Source organism: Kogia breviceps, chromosome 7 (assembly GCF_026419965.1).
Source record: "Kogia breviceps isolate mKogBre1 chromosome 7, mKogBre1 haplotype 1, whole genome shotgun sequence".
Taxonomy (NCBI): Eukaryota; Metazoa; Chordata; class Mammalia; order Artiodactyla; family Physeteridae; genus Kogia; species Kogia breviceps.
In genome coordinates, this window is record NC_081316.1 from 47907177 (window position 1) to 47928054 (window position 20878).

The window sequence follows — 20878 nt, forward strand, 5'->3', positions numbered from 1 at the left end:
TTTGTACTTAATAAATAGTAGCTTTTTTTTTTTTTTTTTTACAGGGACAATGATTTTCCTGTACAAGTATGGACTCAGATTCTATTTCCAGAGGCACAGTCACTGAGCTGACTCACCAGGCTGAATGTCAGTCCTTTCCCCTCCTTCCCGGCTCCTGAATGGAGTGGCTGGAGCTATCTGTCAAGATTTGTTTCCTCCCTCTTCTTCAAAGAGCTTCAAGGAAGACTCCACAATTTCCTTCTGCCAAGACATTACAAACTTCAAGCTGTTCCTTATATCTAACCCAAATCTTCCCTTACTGATCAAGCCAGTTTCCTTTCCTGCCCCGTCTAGAGATAGAAAAGGGTAACAAACTCTCAGATGTAGGAGTCCACAAACATTTATTCAATACCCCCCGTGACACCCTGTGAGAAACCAAGAAAATAGATTTAGATTTGTTCCGCATTGTGGGAAGGTCTGGTAAATGGAAAACAGTTAAAACTCCAGAGGTAGAACTCTGTGGAAAACTCACATCAAATTAAATAGAAAAATTGTACTAGTCTAATCTAGTTGGCTCTTTCAGATGCAATCACATTTATGACTTAATAGATAAAATACCTGAAATGTAAATGCATATGCCTAGAAATGCATGGAAAAAAACCCTCAAAGCAAAATGTTGTTATACGTAAGTGTTTACTGTACTTGGGGATAGAGGGTGCTGGGAAAAATAGCATGACTTTGATTTGATAGGATATTTGGATGAAGACATTACAGAAAGTGATATATTCAACTGGAGGAAAAGAGGACCAAAAAGAAGTGTGAATATCCTTTGAAGCAGCGGCTTCTTTAAAGGGAAATTCAACTCTCTCAGCTCTGGGCAAATGCTTTCCAGGAGGAGGAAGGAAGACAAAGGGGGGTGGGTGGTGTGCAGAACGGGGCCAGAGAGACCTCAATGTTGGCAGCTTAACCTGAAAAGGAAAAGGGCAGCAGGCATAAGAGAGACGCTAAGAGAAAGGGATCAAATCCTTTCTTGAAGCTCGGAATCTTAGAGATTCTTCTTCTCTCTCCTCTTCTCATGCCCCCAAACCTCTTCTACTCAAAAACCTTTTTAGGTGTGTTTTTATCCTGAATTTTAAAGTTACAAAACCAAGTCTTTACGCTGAAAATTTTAGCCAATGGGATCTGACCTGGTCTATCAGAAGGTCGCCCTTTAAAAATATTTTTGTTTCCCCAGCTGTCTCAGGACTGTGAATAAGGAACATGGGAGCTTGAAAAGCCAGTTTAGAAACATATTGTCTATGCTTCCTTTGTATAAACATGGTCAGAGGAAGAAAATTTTAAGTAAGTTATTTTTATGTTTGGTGACTCTTTTTTTTTGCAGTACGGGGGCCTCTCACTGCTGTGGCCTCTCTCCCGTTACGGAGCACAGGCTCCGACGCGGCATGTAGGATCTTCCCACACTGGGGCACGAACCCACGTCCCCTGCATTGGCAGGCGGACTCTGAACCACTGCACCACCAGGGAAGCCCAACGTTTGGTGACTTTTAAGCTCTGTAATTATCTTGACATGCCTTTGGTGTCTAGTAAGTTCCTTGTATATTGTAGGTACAAAAACATTTTTGTTGAATGAATTAATGAATAGCAAAAATATCCACACTTGCTGGGTAATATTTCACATTTCTTAAATTTGTACTAAACATAATAAACAAACCAGACTCAACGTTAAGTTTGCATGTATTCAGGCACATATAGACACAAATGAATGCATCTGACAGTACACTCTTGAAATTCATTGGGAAAGGAAATGTATAAGAGAACACTAGTGAGCTTCATTAATCAAATTTTTCATTACTACTATAAACTCTGCAGGTTTTAGCCAGAAAAAGCCAGAAAAATACAAAAGCCCTTGCAATTTGAAAACATTAAAGTTGTACATTAATGTATTTCCACATGGTCCTCTATAGAAAATTTTCAAAATGTAGAAATAGCTTTAAAATAAATGGCAACATGAATGCAATAGTTCCATAATGCATGTCTCATAAACCTACCTCTTCTTTTTTTTTTTTTTTTTTTTTTGTGGTACGCGGGCCTCTCACTGTTGTGGCCTCTCCTGTTGCGGAGCACAGGCTCCGGACGCGCAGGCTCAGCGGCCATGGCTCATGGGCCCAGCTGCTCTGCGGCATGTGGGATCTTCCCGGACCGGGGCACGAACCCGTGTTCCCTGCATTGGAAGGCAGATTCTCAACCACTGCACCACCAGGGAAGCCCATACCTCTTCTTTTTAAAAAAGTTGTAAGGAGGGGGAAATCTTCAGGGAACCACTAAGAATATATGAATTGTGATGTTAGCTAAATTCTTACTTATCCAGAAGGTTCCATAGGTTGCCCAAATTCTATTTATACCTGACAGCAGATCTGATCAGAAAATTGCATTTCTTCTTTTCATCATTTCAGGATGATGAGACCCTGTAGATCCAGGCCCCTGTGCTTGGGGCAGGAATGTGTAAAGCCTCTGAAACCTCTTCTACCTCAAGTTTGAACTTAAACCTGGAGAAGATCGTGACAACGTTGCTGTTACTGAAGAGAATACTATTTGCTACCAGTACAGTTTCAAATCTTTTTTCCTCTAAGAAAACATAATCTTATATTTTAAAGTATATCCCAATGGCTAAGAGCAAAGACATCAGCTTCTGATGAGCCTACATTCAAGTATCAGTTATTCCACTGTGTGACAACAGGCAAGCCATTGTACCTCCCCCAAGCCTCAGCTTCCAGAGCTGCAAAATGGGAATAATAATGATAGGGACAGAGTACAGCCACAAAGTAGTTGATTAAATAGTTAATCCCACGAAGGGATCATAAGTAAAGAAAAAAGTATGGGAGACCCCTATAAGTTAATGATCACTCAAGAAAGCAGGCTTGCTTAACAACAAAACCATGCAACAGAAGCATGAGGCATGTCCCAAAACAATAAAACAACGGTGGAATGAGAGCCACATCCTGTCCAGTGAGGTCAGTAAGTTAATGATTCCTAGGACATGCTTCTCTGCGCACACTAAAAACAAAAATACAAGGAAAAGGTGACATTAAACTGAAACCTGAGATGATTTACCACATTTTAGTATATGTGACTGCCTTTTCGCTTATTTCCATTGCTCCACGATAGTCCCAGTTTGACCATGTAGGGACAAGAAAACTCCTGCCCAATGTGGAGGAGGAACTGATGATGGAAGCTTGATGTCTACCCTCCCCACTTTTCCTTTGATTGTAAAACTGCAGCCCACTAAGTCCTTGGCGTGCCACCCTCTTGCCCACCACTTGTAAATCTCACAAGTGTCCTATACTAATAAATTCTTTCCTTACCTGTCACTCTGTCTCTCACTGAATTCTTTCTGCACGGAGACAGAAGCTCTACCAAGCTCTACTCTCTACTAAGTCCCAAAACGCATTTTGCAGTTTCAATAAGAGCATAGGGTTGTTGCAAAGATTAAAAGAGGTGGGCTTCCCTGGTGGCGCAGTGGTTGAGAGTCCGCCTGCTGATGCAGGAGACACGGGTTCGTGCCCTGGTCCGGGAAGATCCCACATGCCGCGGAGCGGCTGGGCCTGTGAGCCATGGCCGCTGAGCCTGCGCGTCCGCAGCCTGTGCTCCGCAATGGGAGAGGCCACAACAGTGAGAGGCCCGCATACCGGAAAAAAAAAAAAAAAAAAAAAAAGATTAAAAGAGGTAATTTGTAAAAACTTTCATGTCCAGGAGACACACTGTGAATGATGGCCAATATAATACATAAATAAATAAAATTATTAATGATTACCACCATCATCATCATCATTACAGAGACTCCCTTCACCCACCTACCCCTCCCCTTCTCACTGAACCCATATAGCTCTACATCAGGAGCCTGGAAGGACTCAAAAACCCAGAGAAGGGAAGGCCTGGCAGTCCATTTTTTCTTGTTTTCACTGATGCCATTCCCCAGACCCAAGTATGGGGTGCACAGTAACAATCACCTGGGACATGTTGGCCATTGCAAGGTCTTCACAGGTCTTCTTAACTGTTGTCACACACGACCACAAGAACAGGTGGGATAGCTCAGTCACCTGAGGGCCCCTCAATGAATGGCTTTTTCCTGAGTCCCTTCTTGCTACCCAAATAACAATATTCTAAAATAAATGTAATGTTCACTCTGTTAAACATCCTTAAAACATAACTTCTGGATCTTTTGACCCTTGGTTGATTTTGTTCAACCCAAAGAGAAGAAACTTTTGACCTTTTACCAATTTCATTCAACCAAAGGAGAAGAAAAAAAGGACAGAAATAACTTAAGTCCACTGCTTTGGGGTACTTCCATTATTGTCATCATTAGCTCAATCGGAAGTAAAACATGCTATCTTTTAAGTTGCTTAACTTCAGAACAAATGCCCCTCAATAGATGGTACGATTGAAACCAGGAGATTGAATTTGACCTTCAAGATCACTGCATTTGACCTTCACGAAAAAGGTCATTTGCAATCTGGAAAAGAACAATTTCCCTGCACTCATGGAAGCAAAAGCCTATTTGGGATGAGTGAAGGAGCAAACGATAAGTAAAGAAGTGAAGACAATGAATGGGTCAAGCATACTTCCTCCTAACATCTGGGAATAGCTACTATATAAGTCATACAAGCCCCTCAGAGTTTTGTTTTTTTTTTTCGGTATGCGGGCCTCTCACTGTTGTGGCCTCTCCCGTTGCAGAGCACAGGCTCTGGACGCGCAGGCCTAGCGGCCATGGCTCACGGGCTTAGTTGCTCCGCGGCATGTGGGATCTTCCCAGACCAGGGCACGAACCCGGGTCTCCTGCATCGGCAGGCGGATTCTCAACCACTGCGCCACCAGGGAAGCCCCCCCTCAGAGTTTTATGCAGAATTATGGGTGTATGTGACAAGGTGTGTTTTCCAGCAAGAGAGGCCATAGCTTTCTTCTGATATTTAAAAGAGTGTGTCACTGAAAACCTTCTTCTAGAAGGTCCAGTGGCTGACCTGAGCTGCCAGCCCTCTAGGCTAGGCTGGAAGAGTGTGGCACTCTCCCTGGGTGCTAGTTTCCTATTCTGGCCAAGGACGTGGGGATTCCAGCCATTAAAAAAAGGAAAAGAAGAAAAGGAAAAGAAAAAATATAGCAGATTTTTGTTTTTCATCAACAGAGCCCTTTAAGACTTAACTTTACAGAATCAATCCTCAGCTTTGTAAGATTTTTCTAGGCTAAAATAGCACCTCCGTGCGACCTCTGGTGGATGTTATTAAAAATGCAGCCCCCAATGCCCCCAAGCATTCTCCATTTTATATGAAGAATATTTGAAAACACTGCCTAGAAAAATGAATTTTTATGAACCGAATGATTTTTCCTAATCATTTAAACAGTCTCATAATCAAATGTATCCATTAAGAATAATAAAACATCCAACTAGTGTATAAATCAGCTTTTATGTAATCTCTGAAAACAATGAAAGTGACCCAAAATATAATAGTATAGACTTAAATTTTTTTTTTAATCACAAGGGAAGTAGTATATGTAGATTGGGGTTCAGAGAAGTAATTTAGTAGGTCATTTTGCATCCATCCACAGAGTTCAAACTCTAAGACTTTAAACTTTCCTTCAAGACACTATATGAACAAAATGAGCCATTTTGTTGCTCTCCGTGAGAATGGGTGACACAAGCCCTAAAAGGTGTTTCTATGCTGGTTTTAAAACAGAAAGTGGGAAAACATTTTTTTAAAAAGTTAAAAAAAGACTTATTATAAAGCTATAGTTCAACAGTCCTCCTCAGAAAATGTCAACTTCTCTGAGTATAGGAGTCGTGCCTTACAGTTCTTTTATATCTTCAAGCAACTGCTGGTACCCAAGAGGGTTGCAGTAAAAACCTGATAGTTTGAAAAGCATGAAATATGCACCTAGCAATCATTGAGAAGGAACTATGAAAATGAGGGGCTCCAGCAGTTTCAAAATAACATCGATGAGGCATTCTTGAGAGCATATCTTTTTTCAAATGAACCATCAGTGCAAGCTATCAACGCCCAGGCCATGTAACTCATATACCATGTGCATGTGGGATAAAATCCTTGGCTGCTTTGACCGATTTAAATGACTGAGATTCTTCTGGGTCAGTGATTTGCAAAGTGGGTTCCCTGGACCAGCATCATCAACGTCACCCAGGAACCTGGTAGAAATGCAAATTCTTGGACCCCACCCCAGACCTTTTTTTTCTTTTTAAAAATTTATTTATTTATTTATTTCTGGCTGCATTGGGTCTTTGCTGCTGTATGCCGATGAGAGGGGGCTACTCTCAATTGTGGTGCGCAGGCTTCTCATGGTGGTGGCTTCTCTTGTTAAGGAGCATGAGCTCCAGGTGCACGGGCTTCAGTAGTTGTGGTTCATGGGCTCTAGAGTGCAGGCTCAGTAGTTGTGGTGCACGTGCTTAGTGGCTCCACGGTATGTGGGATCTTCCCAGCTCAGGGCTTGAACACATGTCCCGTGAATTGGCAGGTGGATTCTTAACCACTGCACCACCAGGGAAGTCCCACCAAAGACCTTCTGAGCCAGTTACTCAGAAGTAACTGATGGATGAGGCCCAGCTATTTGCTTTTAACAGGTAATTCCCAGGTAATTCTGATGCAGTCTAAACTTTGAGAACCACTGCTATTGGTCATACTTATATTGATAAAGATAGAATATGTTATTGTGCTTTTCAGGCACTTGGAAAAAAATTCTACTTATCATTAAACAGAAATAACTCCACCAAAAATGTGGGACAGCAATGTAGATTCTGATACCTAGCTCATTTTTTTTCCCCTAAATACAACAGTTTATTTGGAATAGGCAAAATAATTATAAATTAGCCAAGAATTTCCCAGGGACCAATTTTTCTTTTAATAGTCATGGTTTTGCAATAAATAAAATAATCACTCTGCCATCAGACAGGAAATTTTATATCCATTTTGCAAATATACCTCATTTGTTACTGAGATTACCTGCAGGTAGATGTTTAATGTGGCATTCATCTCTCTTAATATAAGGCTCTTCTTCCAGTACTTCCTTAATTCTCTTATGTGGCTCACAATATAAAAATTTCTTCCCTAAAACGACATTAACAAAACTGGTTACTTACCATAAATTCTGCCCAACCTTCTAGCCACTACCTACATGAATAACTACTTTTTAAAGAGACAAATCCTTCCATACAAGTAGCAGACGATTCACCCAGCAGACTCTATTTTGGAAAGATCTCTTCCATTGTAACTTTTAGTTTTGGGGGGAACTTTACATTTGGGGGTTAAGTTTCAGATACCTCTTTTAGGTATTATGAAGTAATATATGAAGTTTTCTTCATTAGCTTGAAGAAAACGTTCATTTATTCAACAAATTCTTATTAAAGACATACTCTATGCCAGGCATTTGGGGCGGAGGACACAGCAATGAATAAGAAAGATGTATGCTTGGAGCCTACAATCCAGATACATAATACAAAAGAGTCTAGCAGTATTTCATCATCTTTTTTTAAAAAATTAATTTATTATTTATTTATTTATATTGGGTCTTCGTTGCTGTACACAGGTTTTTCACTGTGGTGGTTGCTCTCGTTGAGGAGCACAGGCTCTAGGTGCGCTGGCTTCAGTAGTTGTGGCGCACAGGCATAGTTGTTCCATGGCATGTGGGATCTTCCCGGACCAAGGATCAAACCCGTGTCCCCTGCATCGGCAGGCGGACTCTCAACCACTGCACCACCAGGGAAGTCCCTCATCATCTTTTAAAGAATAAACCTGAATTGTAGTAGTGAGCCACTAATGGACATAGGACTTTTTCCTGTTCTCTAAACCTGCCCCCACAAGACAACACTGCTATAGTTGAGGATGGATTATTTGTTCTAAGTACTTTAGCTACATTTCTTCTGTTCACCCCAGGGAGCACTGCATCATTTGAGCCCTTCCATCTCTCTAATCTCTCCTGTCAGCTTTTCTCTCTTGCTCTCTGAGCTCTGGCCACATGGCCCTTCTGTCCATCCCTGCATGGAAGCCTTTGAACATTCTATCTTCTCTGCTTGAACTGCCTTTCTCCTAATTTTTTTTCCCCCGGGGTAACTTCTACCTGAATTTCAGGTCTATGCTGAAATGTCAGTCCTTTTTTGTTTGTTTGTTTGTTTGCTTTTTGGTACGCAGGCCTCTCACTGTTGTGGCCTCTCCCGTTGCGGAGCACAGGCTCCGGACGCGCAGGCTCAGCGGCCATGGCTCACGGGCCCAGCCGCTCCACGGCATGTGGGATCTTCCCAGACCGGGACACGAACCCGTGCCCCCTGCATCGGCAGGCGGATTCTCAACCACTGCACCACCAGGGAAGCCCGAAATGTCAGTTCTTTAAGGAAACTTTCCTTGGCTCCACAATCTTGAAATGCCCCTGGTTACTTTTTCTCATAGTACTCTCCTCTTTTCTTTCATTTGATTTATTGCAACGTGTGTGCAGCCTCATTTACTTTATATACAATTATTTGTGTAACTATTAGTTTACCATAATCTCTCCCTTACCAGGCCATAAATACCATGAGAGCAGGAATGTTGTATGTTCAATTCATTAGAGCCCTAGAACAGAGTTTGACATAATAATAGATGCTCAACAAACGTGTGTTCAAGTGGAACTAAGCATTGTTCAATTAGTGAAAGATTCTTCTATATGCATGTCTGCGCACGTAGCCTTGTGAACATCAGGGAACCAGTAGTTCTACTCCTAGTGCCCCAAAGCTCAATCCAAGGAGCCATGGAAAACCCAACTAACCAACACAAAGATATGGCAGGTGTCATCTTTTCCCGACTAACCGATAGGGAACACAAGTAAATAAATTTGACTTGTGTGCAGACTGACCCAAATGGGGCAAAAGACCTGCTACGTATGGCTGTGGGTCTGGTTTATTCCTGGTCATGAGACCCAAACACAGCCTCAGACATGAACAAGGCAGAGTTACATACTTTCTGAATCTTGTTTTCCCTAAATTAGGAGTCATATGAATAAGAGATGAAGGAGGGTCAGAATTACTCCAGCTTAACTTTGGTTTAAACTTTTTTGGTTAAATCATAATCTTCAGGCAGAAAAAGGGTTTTTAAGAAATGTGGCTAAGAAGGAAGAAAAGCCTGTAAGAGTTCAGAAGAGAGGAAGAGATCACCTGCTCTAAGTTCAAGTCTCTTGACAAATTTCAGCCCTTCTATTATGAGAATTTACAGAGGAAATCACCAAAGGTTTTGAGGAACTATGAAAAATGAGAGAGTAGTAAAGAACTAGTATAGGCAAATATTCCCTGCTCCAAGAAAGACAGAAAGAAAGCAAGCAAGCAAACAAGCTGGCTAATAACAACTGCTACAATGTATTGAATGCTACCATGCCCTAGGCATCTTACATATCTTATCTCTCTTCCTGACAATCAACCCTTGGGCAGGTATAATTATTCCTATTGTATAGAGGAAAAAGTAACTTCCGGAAGTCAAAAATTAAAAGCATGCCTACGCAACTCTCTCAAATCAAGTTACTAAACTAGATAGATTAGGGAGATGCTGTAGCCACAGTGTAGTATGTGCATTTCAGCAAGGCATTTGATAAAGTGCATTTCTCTTTGGCAGAGTGTGCCCATGCCAAAGATGCTGACTGACAGATCAGGGGCTTCTAGAGACTCTACTTGGAACTGTTGGGGTCACCATTTACTTTGTTAATTTGAATATAGGAACTTTCAGCAAACTCACCAAATGTGAGAATGGTACAAACCTGGTAAACGGTTTATGTGCTGAATGACAAACTCAGGACTCAAAGGGCCTTCTACACCTAGAATGAAGTGTTAAAATTCATAGGACGGTATTGTTGGGGATACATATAACGATCTGTATTTAGGACCAAACAACGGAATTGCATAAGCATAGAACAGAAAAGGCCTGGGTCAAGTGTTTTCAGTTGGACGGGGGGGAAAGAGAAACTAAGGATGTCATAGACTGCATTTGTTATGTGTGTTAATAATATAATGTGTCTGTCCAAACAGCTCATGTAATTTTAGATCCACTTAATAGAAGTATAATTTTCAGATCAAGGGATGTTATAGTCCCACCACACTACACTAACCTGATTGTACTGGATTCAGTGATTTAATAAATGGAAAATATTGGGATAGTTCAGCCAGTGTGGTGAAAGCGCTACAAATTATTTTAAAGGTAACACTGAAAAAAAAAAAAACAAAGGAAAGGTAACACGGAGTCTGTGAAAGATTTGGTGGGTGCTCAAATAGCCACCACTATATAATTCAAAAATGTTTCAGTGGGAAAGCACCACATTTTATCTGTGTATATTTGGGAGCAGATGTGTGATTAGGGAGTAGAAGCTGTACAGAGACTGGGAACCTTTCCAAAAAATAGAGATTGAAGACCTTTCAAAAAAAAATGGGAAGATTGAATGGGTACTTTGTGCAGGTGTAAATATTCTGTCTCTACTTCAGCTGAGGCCAGGAACTCAGGAAGGCTGAGGCAGCAACTCTACATGCCCCCCACCCTGACTTTGTGAGCTCCTGAAAGTCTGGACACCTGCCTTAATTCATTACTCATTTCCCAGCAACCAGCCCAATGCCTGACAAGCAAAAAGGACTCAATAGTTATCAAATTGATGAGTGAATGGTTAATTCCACCTTTTACTCCTACAGTCACAGGGAATACAGAACCTTTAAATTATAGCATCTTTAACAGGAAAATTCCCAGATAGATAGAATTTTAAGTCGGAGTAAGGAATTACTTAAGTATACTGAATACTTATATACACTGAATTTAGTTGCTCTAGATAAGGTCTCTGCATTCTGTTGACAATAACAGGAATGAGGTATCATAATCAGGCACATTGTGGCTGATGCTGAGGGAAGAGGTCCTTTCACCAGGCAGCAGCAGTTCTGTGGCTCCTCGGGGGGTCTCGGTCTCCCAAGAGGAGGGGGCGTGGTCGCTCGAGGAGCGGAAGCTGAGCCGCTTCAGAACAACCCTCGCTCCTCTGTTGTCCTGGCGCAGAGGGAGCCACGCTGCTCTAGAGAGGCAATCAGGGAGGCGCTGCAAAAGGGCTGGGAACGCTTGCCTTCCTCTTTGGCCTATTATTTTCATCTTCATCATTCCTTACCACCTACAGAAGACCTGAGAGGCACAAAGGGCTGTGAAATATCTGTAAATTTATGGAACAGTATGGAACAGCACTTGGACCTAGCATGGACTCCACCATGTTGGCTGTGACTGTGAACCAGAATTGCTTTTATTTATTTGAATGTTGTTTGTGTGTTTGGCAGGGCAGGGAGGAAACAACAGCAGTGTGTTAAAATGTGGCCCATAATTGTGCGATTCTAAAAGGATCAGGTAATCATAATTTATGAACTGATAATCCAAGAGATGGGGGTTTAAGTGTTTGAAGGATTTCTCCAGCACTGAGTGATGGTAGGCAAGTCACTTCCTTTCCTCTAGTGTAGACCTCAGTTTCCTGGTCTGTAAAATGAAGGAATTGACAAAAATGATCTGCATATTTCCGTGTGTGTATATTATTTATGTACTTAAAATGTAAATTTCATAGTTTTATTATGTGTAAAATTTAAATTTATATATTACATTTTACACATTTTATAATTTAAACATATTTTAAAATATATTTAAAACTTAAATATATATTATATTTTACACATTTTTATGATTAAGATATATAATTTAATATTTTTAATATATGTATGTATATATACACACACACAATTTTTTTCAATACCTTCCAGGCCAATGCCACTACCAATTAAGTTGGAGGATACCTGGACTTGGGCAGCCTTTTATGAAGGAGGGCTTGGGGAAATGGACCAGATGCCTTCGTCCACAAAACCATCACCCCTGCCTTTGCCAAAACAGCAGCTCCGCCCCCTCCCTCCAAAACCTTTGCGGCTTCAGCTAGTCTTACTGCGGTTTACCCCAGTTCACCTTTCACCGCTTCTCCTCGCCCACGTCCCTCCCGCGGGGTCCGAGGCTGGAAGGGAACTCACACTGCTTCCGGGACTCTTGGGGGCCGCGGCCTCCGGTCTCCCCGCGCGCCCCGCACCCCAGGCCTGCGGGCGGCCGAGGCTGCTCGCCGTCGCGGCCCGCCTCGGGCATCGCCACCGCGGTCACCGCCTCCTCCCCCCTCATTCCGCGGGGGTCTTCTTCGCGGCGCGCGGCCGACTAGCCCTCTCTGCTCCGCCGCAGGCTGCTGGGGAAGGCGAGGCGTCTCCGGTTGCCATGGTGACTATGGATCCTCCCCGCCCGCAGCCGCTCCCAGCGGGCGTGTGCAGGTGTCCCGCGCGCCCAGGAAGGCGCTGGAGCTGGGGAGCTGCAATTACTTACCGACCAAAGCAAAGGACTTTCTTTCCAGTAATCTCTCGTTTGTTTGTGACACCAGTTTCGCAGGAAGGGTTTACTATTCCCCTGGTAGGGAAACTGAGATTAAGAAAAGCAGAGGATATTGTCTGAGTTTACGCAACTAGAAGTGCCACAGCCGGAATCCGAATTCAGAAAAGTTTGGCCGCAAAGGCTAAAGAATAAATCACCACCTGGAACAAGTAGGGGCGGGAGGGGGCACTGCATAGTGAGTTCAAGGAAAGGTCTCTGGTTTCACGCAGTGCTTTGCTTGTCGTGTCCCTGCCTGCTACACTCACATGATCGAATAAATCAATGTTGAGGATTCCCAACTTTGGGATTGTAAGTTGTTGTTGTTGTTGTTGTTATTAATAAACAGCTCTTGCAGTGTCCAAGCACTTTTGTGTTCACAATCTATTTGAATCCATATAAAAACTAATTTTACAGATGAGGGAATCAAACTCAGAAAAGTTTAATTTGAATAGCAAATGAGAACATCTAGGGTTTTATTTGGAGCAAGAGGTTGCTTTTGTTTTGCTTTTGCAGTCATTTAAAAAAATGTTGTGGTGTTAATTTTATGAAAGCTAAACGTGCAGAATTAAATGGTTCTTCAAGGTTTGTAGCCAGATATAGGCGACCCCATCTGCCTCCATATTACCTCCATTTTACTCCACTTTTCACCTCTTTTGGCTGATAATTTAGCGTTTACAACCATATAACCAACTGCTTATTTTGCTGCTCTTTAGATTTTTTAGTTTTAGGTATCATGTCTTGATTTCCTGCTATGGGAGATGAGGATTTAGCTCTCTTCCATGCTTCCCACCTCACATATACTTAACTGCACCTTCAAACTCCCAATGTAGATAAATTGAAATTTTGCCTAGAGGGTTTTCATTGACTATGGCTATGTAAACACTAATCGCAGCTGGGTTTATCCACTGCACAATATCCTAGGGTCCCTTTTTCTTTCTGTACAACATTTTAATTACCTGGAGTTGATAGTTGCCTTGCTCTCTTTTTTTTTTAGCTTCTTTTTTCTTTTTTTATTGACGTATAGTTAATTTACAATGTTGTGATAGTTTCAGGTGCACAGCAAGGTGATTCAGTTATATATATGTATTCTTTTTCAGATTCTTTTCCATTATAGATAATTGCAAGATACTGAGTATAGTTCCCTATGCTACACAGTAGGTCCTTGTTGTTTATCTGTTTTACATATAGTAGTGTGTATCTGTTAATCCCAAACTCCTAATTTATCTCCCCCCCATCCCCTTTGGTAATCAAAAGTCTGTTTTCTATGTCTGTGACTCTGTTTCTGTTTTGTGAATAAGTTCATTTGTATCATTCTTTTAGATTCCACATACAAGTGATATCATATGGTATTTGTCTTTCTCTTTCTGACTTCACTTAATATGAGACTCTCTAGGTGCCTTGCTCTTTAATGTGCTTGATTTTTAATGTCCTTATCACTAATTAATTCCCAAACTCTCCTTGTGTAAATCTCTTAATATGTTCAAACATATGAGGAATTCTATCAATTTCATCTTTTTGAAAAAGTCCCTTCCAGAGAGACCTCTGATCTGCCCCAGTCTGCACTGGTTGCTCTCCAGACCTGTGGTTGCACAGCTGTTGTATAAGGATCTCCCTTCACCATCATGCCTCTCTCTTGCTTTGAATCCCTGATTTGTAGAGTCCGAATCCCTGATTTGTAGAGTCCATCTTCTTCTCTTTCTTGGTTTACTTACTTATTTGGTGGAGCATATCTCCAGGAGCTTTTTCAGAGATCGTGTATGGGAGATGAAATGTCCAAGTTTTTACAGGTTTAAAAGTATCTTTATTTTATTCTCTACTAAAGTGGAGGTCTAGCTGGATAAAGAACTCTAATTTGGATATAATTTTTCTTCAGAATTTTAAAGTCATTGCACCATTGTCTTTTGGCATCTACTGTTGCCATAGAGAATTCTACTGCCATTCTATTCCTGACCTCTTGGATAGGACCTGTTCTTTCTTTCTAGAAACATGGAGGATCTTCTCTTTGTCTTCATTGTTCTGAAATTTCATGATGATACCCCTTGATGTGGGTAAATTTTCAACCATTTTGCTGGGCACTCAGCAGATCATTTCAATATAGAAACTCATGTCCTTCATTTTAGAGACTTTTTCTTGAATTGTTTTATTGCAATCTCTATTTTTTCTCTGTTCCCTCTGGAACTCCTGTCATTTGTATATTAGATCTTCTGATTTGTCCTCTAATTTTCTGACATTTTTTCTATTTTATATCTGTATTTTTGCACTATTTTCTGGGAGATTTCCTCAACAGTACTTTCAATGCATTTTATTTTTCACTTCTGCCATCAAGTTTCTAATTTCTCAGAACTCTCTTTTTTGTATAACACTTTGGCCTTATACCATGGATGCAATATTTTATCTGTCTAAGGATATTAATGATACACTTCATTTCCAATGTTACTTTCTTCTTGTATAATTGTTGCTTCCCCCAAGTTACCTGTTCTGGTTTGTTTTGTTCTCTTAGTAGCTTTCCTCTACCTTCAGGTGATCTTTGACTGTCTTGCCCTATCTAGTAGTGGACATATGATTCTGTGCATACAGGTGGGCTTATCAACTGGGGGTTTCACTTATGGGTGATCTGTCTCGGCTGTTCAGTTGGGGAAGCCCTCATGTTGGTATTTTAAGGTCTTATCTTGTGAACTGCTCTGATTCTCCATGGAGTGACTCCTCCGTTCTCCCTGCTGGAGGGAATCAGTCTGGTACCAGCACCCTGGGAAGTGAGGGGGAGAAGAGAACTGAAGGCTTAATATGAATGAGAGGGAGAAGAGAACTGAAGGCTTAATATGTAGAATGTAAGTATTCATGAAATTCCCATTTCAGTATGGTGGTCCTGCCTTGAGCTGTACTTTGTACCTTCCATCCAGAGAGCCTGTTTGACTTCCTTCAGTGAATTACGTCCAATCCTCTGCTGGAGTGGAGGGGGGTCATCCATCTAGCTGCTAGGAATGGGGAATCTGGAGGTCTAACTGCTTTATTTTTATTGTGATAAAATGTACATAACATAAAATTTACTCTTTTAACCATTTTTAAGTATACAATTCAGTGGCATTAAGTACATTTATAGTGTTGTACAGCCATAACCACTATCCATTTCCAGAATTTTTTCATTATCCCAAACAGAAATTGTACCCATTAAACAATAATTCTCAATTTTCCCCTCTCCCTGCCCTCTGGTACCTCTGTTCTATCTTCTGTCTCTGTGAATTTGGCTACTTTAGGTACTTCATATAAGTGGAATCATACAAACTTTTTCCTTTTGTGTCTGGGTTATTTCATTTAGCATAATGTTTTTAAAGTTCATCCATGTTGTAGCATGAATCAGAATTGCATTCCTTTTTAAGACTGAATAATATTCCATTGTATATACATACAACATTGTGTATATCTGTTCATCTGTTGATGGACATTTGGGTTGTTCCCACCTTTAGGCAGTTGCAAGTAATGCTGCAATGAACACTGGTGTACAAGTATCAGTTTTGAGTTCCTGCTTTCAGTTCTTTTGAGTATATACCTAGAAATGGAATTACTGGATCATATGGTAGTTCTGTGTTTAATTTTGTGAGGAACCATTAAACTTTTTCAAGTGGCTGTACCACTTTACATTCCCACCAGCAATACACAAAGGTTCCAATTTCTCTATATCCTTGCCAACACTTGTTACTTTCCTTTTAAAAAATATAACATCTAGCTATCCTAATGAATGTGAAGTGGTATCTCTGTGATTTTGCTTTGCGTTTTCCTAATGACTAGTGATTTGAGTATCTTTTCATGTGTTTATGGGCTGTTTGTATATCTTCTTTGGAGAAATGTCTATTCAAGTATTTTTTCCATTTTTGAATTGGGTTTTTTGTTGTTGAGTTTTAAGAGTTTTTGTATATTCTGGATATTAATCCCTTATCAGATATATGATTTATAAATATTTTCTCCCATTTAATGAGTTGCCTTTTCACTTTGTTGATAGTGTCGTTTGATTTTTAAAAAGTTTTAATTTTGATGTAGTCCCATTTATCTATATTTTTTCTTTAATGTGGTGTTTTTGGTGACATATCCAAGAAATCATTGCCAAATCTAATATTATGAAGATTTTTTCCATTTGTTTTCTTCTAAAAGTTTTATAGTTTTAGCTCTTACATTTAAGTATTTGATCATTTTAATTTTTTAATTAACATTATAGTGTGATGTAGGACTCCAACTTCGTTCTTTTGCACGTGGATACCCAGTGTTCCCAGAACCATTTATTGAAAAAGGCTATTTTTTCCTCCATTGAATTGTCTTGACACTATTGTCAAAAGTATTCAGTGCTCTATAAATGTGAGGGTTTATTTCTGGATTCAAAATTCTGTTCCATTTATATATATGTTTATCCTTATGGCAGTACCAAAAGCTTTCTAGTAAGTTTTGAAATTAAAAAGTGTGAGTTCTCCAACTTTGTTTTTTTTTTCTTTTTTTGAGATTGTTTGGCGCTTCTGGGTTCTTTGCATTTCCATATGAATTTTAGGATCAGCTTGTCAGTTTTTGTGAAGAATTTAGCTGGAATTTTGACAGAATTGCATTGAATCTATAGATCAATGTGGGGGGTAGTGCCATCTGAACAATAATGTGTTTTGATCCATGAAAATGGGATGTCCTTCTATTTATTTTGTGCTTCTTTAGTTTCTTTCAACAAACTTTTATAGTTTGCAGAGCAAAAGTTTTGTACTTCTTTTGTTAAGTTTATTCCAAAGTATGTTTTTTCTTTTCAATGCTATTATAAATGAAATTGTTTTCTTAATTTAATTTTAAGTTTGCTCATTGATACAATGAGCAATGATATAAAAATACAGTTGATTTTTGTATATTGATCTTGTATCCTGGAGCATTGCTGAACTCATTTATTAGTTCTAATAGTTTTTTCCCAGTGGATTCCTTATGATTTTTCATATGCAAGATCATATCACCTGCATATAGAGATACTTTTAGTTCTTTTCCAATCTGGATGTCTTTTCTTTTCTTTTCCTGCCTAATTGCCCTGACTAGAATCTGCAGTAAAATGTTTAATATAAGTGGTGAGAGCAGACATCCTTGTCTTCTTCTTATTATTATTATTTTGAAAATGTGACCTGTTGTATTTACTAGGGAAGCATTTGAAACTTTGAAAAAGAACATCCATCTTTTTTTAAAATTAATTTTTATTGGAGTATTGTTGCTTTACAATGTTGTGTTAGCTTCCACTGCACAACAGAATAAATCAGCCATACACATAGAGGTATCCCCTCCCTTTTGGACTTCCCTCCCATTTAGGTTACCACAGTGAATTAGGTAGAGTCCCCTGTGCTATACAGTATGTTCCCATCAGTTGTCTATTTTATACATAGTATCAATATACATAGTATACATAGTATACATACACAGTATATGTGTCTCCCAATTCCTCCCACCCAAACCCTTTCCCCCTTGGTATCCATACATTTGTTCTCTACCTCTGTATCTCTATTTCTGCTTTGCAAATAAGATCATCTACACCATTTTTCTAGATTCCACATATATGTGTTATTATACAATATTTGCTTTTCTTTCTGACTTACTTCACTCTGTATGACACTCTTTAGGTCCATCCACCTCTCTACAAATGACCCAATTTCATTCCTTTTCATGGCTGAGTAATATCCCATTGTATATATGTACCACAGCTCCTTTATCCATTCCTCTGTTGATGGATCCTTGTCTTATTCTTGATCTTAGAGTGAAAGCACTCAGTCTTTCACCACTAATTATGATGTTAAGTTTTGGGTTTTTTGTAGATGTCCTTTATCAGGCTGAGGAACTTCCTTTTGATTCCTAGTCTGTTGAGAGTTTTTCTCATGAAGTTTAGCTGTAACTCTTTGCTTTGTTATTTTAGTGGTTGCGTTAGTGTTTATGGTATACAACTTTAACTTTTCATGTGCTACCTTCCAGAGATATTATACCACTTCAGGCATATTTTAAGAGCATTCCAGGGACTTCCCTGGTGGTGCAGTGGTTAAGAATCTGCCTGACAATGCAGGGGACACGGGTACGATCTCTGGTCCCAGAAGATCCCACATGCCGTGGAGCAACTAAGCCCATGTGCCACAACTACTGAGCCTGCATGCCTAGAGCCCGTGTTCTGCAACAAGAGAAGCCACTGCAATGAGAAGCCTATGCACTGCAATGAAGAGCAGTCCCCACTCACCACAACTAGAGAAAGGCCACACACAGCAACAAAGACTCAATGCAGCCAAAAAAAAAAAATTCCATTTCTCTCCTTCCAGCCATTATATAACTGTTGACATATATTTTACTTTTAGATATGTTATAAACTCTGTAAAAATTGTTAATATTTTTGTTTAAACATCAATTATCTTTTAAAGATTCTAATTTTCCAAATCTGTATTATAAGATTTACTTGTAAAATCAATGAGACCATTTAAGGCACTTTGACAATCACAAACATTTGCAATTATCTTTTCTATATGACTAATAGCTTTTTTAAACCATCTTAACCATTTTAAAGTGTTGAATATATTTACATTGCTGTGTAATGGATCTCTAGAACTTTTTCATCTTGCAAAACAGAAACTCTATACCCATGGAATGCCAGCTCCCTATTTCTCCCTTCCCCCAGACCCTGGTAACAACCATTCTACTTTCTGTTTCTATGAATTTGAATATTTTATTTATTTTTATTTTATTATTATTATTATTTTAAAAATAAATTTATTTATTTATTCATTTTTGGCTGTGCTGGGTCTTCATTGCTGCACATGGGCTTTCTCTAGTTGTGGCAAGCAGGGGCTACTCTTCGTTGCAGTGCGTGGGCTTCCCATTGTGGTGGCTTCTCTTGTTGTGGAGCATGGACTCTAGGCGTGTGGGCTTCAGTTGTTGTGGCACACAGGCTCAGTAATTGTGGCTCACAGGCTCTAGAGTGCAGGCTCAGTAGTTGTGGAGCACGGGCTTAGTTGCTCTGTGGTATGTGGGATCTTCCCTGGACCAGGGCTTGAACCCATGTCCCCTGCATTGGCAGGTGGATTCTTAACCACTGTGCCACCAGAGAAGTCCCTATGAATTTGAATATTTTAGGTGTCTCATATTAGTGGACTCATACAGTATTTGTCTTTTTGTGATTGGCTTATTTTATTTAGCATAATGTTCTCAAGGTTAATTCCTGTTTTAGCATGTGTTAGGATTTCCTTCTTTTTTAAGGCTTAATAATATTCCATTTTTTGTATATACTACATTTTCTCTATTCATTCATCTGTCAATGGGCTTTTGGGTTGCTTCCATCTCTTAGCTATTGTGAATAAGGCTGTAATGAATGTGGGTGAGCAAATATCTATTCAAGACCCTTCTTTGAATTCTTTTGGATATATATAGAAATGGAATTGCTGGATCATATGGTAATTCTATTTTTAACTTTTGAGGAAACCATGTCAACATGGTTATACACATAAAAAATGCAAATGAATGTACAGATAAACTCTTAGAATTAATACATTTATTAAGGTTGCTGGACACATAGTCAATAAAGAAGAATAAGTTTTACTTTCATATATAGAAAAAAAGAAATAGAAAATAGAATGTTAGAAACAGTACTATTTAAATAAAATGAAAGCCACCAAATTCATAAAAATAAATCTTTTTAAAAAGGAAAGAACACCAGAATGCTATAAAACATTACCAAGAAAAGATAATGAATATCTAAGTAAATGAATGGATGTATTACATTCAAGAATTGTAACACAATTTTATAATGATGTTAATTCTCTTCAAACTGATCTATATTGTGACCTCAATCTAAGTCTCAGCAGGGTTGTTTTAACATGGAAATTGACAAGGGGATTCTAAAATTGAAAAGTAAATGCAAAGGTCCAAAAATGGCAAAAACAACCTTGAGGAATACAAACAAAGTCAGAACATTTATACTACCAGATATCAAGACTTACTATACAGCTGCAGTATTAAGCCTGTGGTACTGAGGGAAGGATATATCAGTTTGAACAAAATAGAGTCTAGAAACAGACCCAACCATATATGATCACCAAATATATGACGAAGATGTCACTGCAGTGTAGTGTGTGCATTTGTGTGTGTACAGGGAGGTCTTTTAGATAAGTAATATTGGATAGATTGGATATTCATATGGGGAAAAAATGAACTTAGACTCCTATCACATATCAAACACAAATATTAAGTCAAAATGGATTACAGCACTAAACATAAAACAATAAAGTTTCTAGAAGATAACAGTGAAAAAATATGTGATATGAGGTAGGCAAATACTTCTTAAATAGGAAATAAAAAACACTAACCATAAAGAAAAACAATTAATAAATTAGAGGCCATTAAAATTAAGATCGGGCTTCCCTGGTGGCGCAGTGGTTGAGAATCCGCCTGCCGATGCAGGGGTCACGGGTTCGTGCCCCGGTCCGGGAAGATCCCAC

At 39.5% G+C, this 20878-nt stretch overlaps 1 protein-coding gene across 1 annotated transcript; it reads right to left on the minus strand.

The window, feature by feature from the left end:
• Positions 1-942: 942 nt before the first annotated feature.
• C7H11orf97 (chromosome 7 C11orf97 homolog) lies at positions 943-12242 on the minus strand. The gene is made up of 4 exons (XM_067039519.1): positions 12023-12242; positions 6981-7085; positions 2135-2200; positions 943-947 (listed from the first exon to the last, which is right to left on the minus strand). Exons 1-4 carry the CDS (start codon positions 12162-12164, stop codon positions 943-945), a joined length of 318 nt encoding a protein of 105 aa, XP_066895620.1. The 5' UTR covers positions 12165-12242.
• Between the last annotated feature and the right edge of the window lie 8636 nt (positions 12243-20878).

Bases quoted from the DNA above. Each gene is read 5' to 3' on its own strand.
- C7H11orf97 (XM_067039519.1), bottom strand. From the start codon at position 12,164: ATGAGGGGGGAGGAGGCGGTGACCGCGGTGGCGATGCCCGAGGCGGGC. The intron at 7,086-12,022 runs GTGAGTTCCCTT...ATGTCGTTTTAG, and splicing joins CCAAGAGTCCCGGAAGCAGT to GGAAGAAATTTTTATATTGT. The intron at 2,201-6,980 runs GTAATCTCAGTA...CTTCCAATGCAG, and splicing joins CATTAAACATCTACCTGCAG to GGAACACGGGTTCGTGCCCC.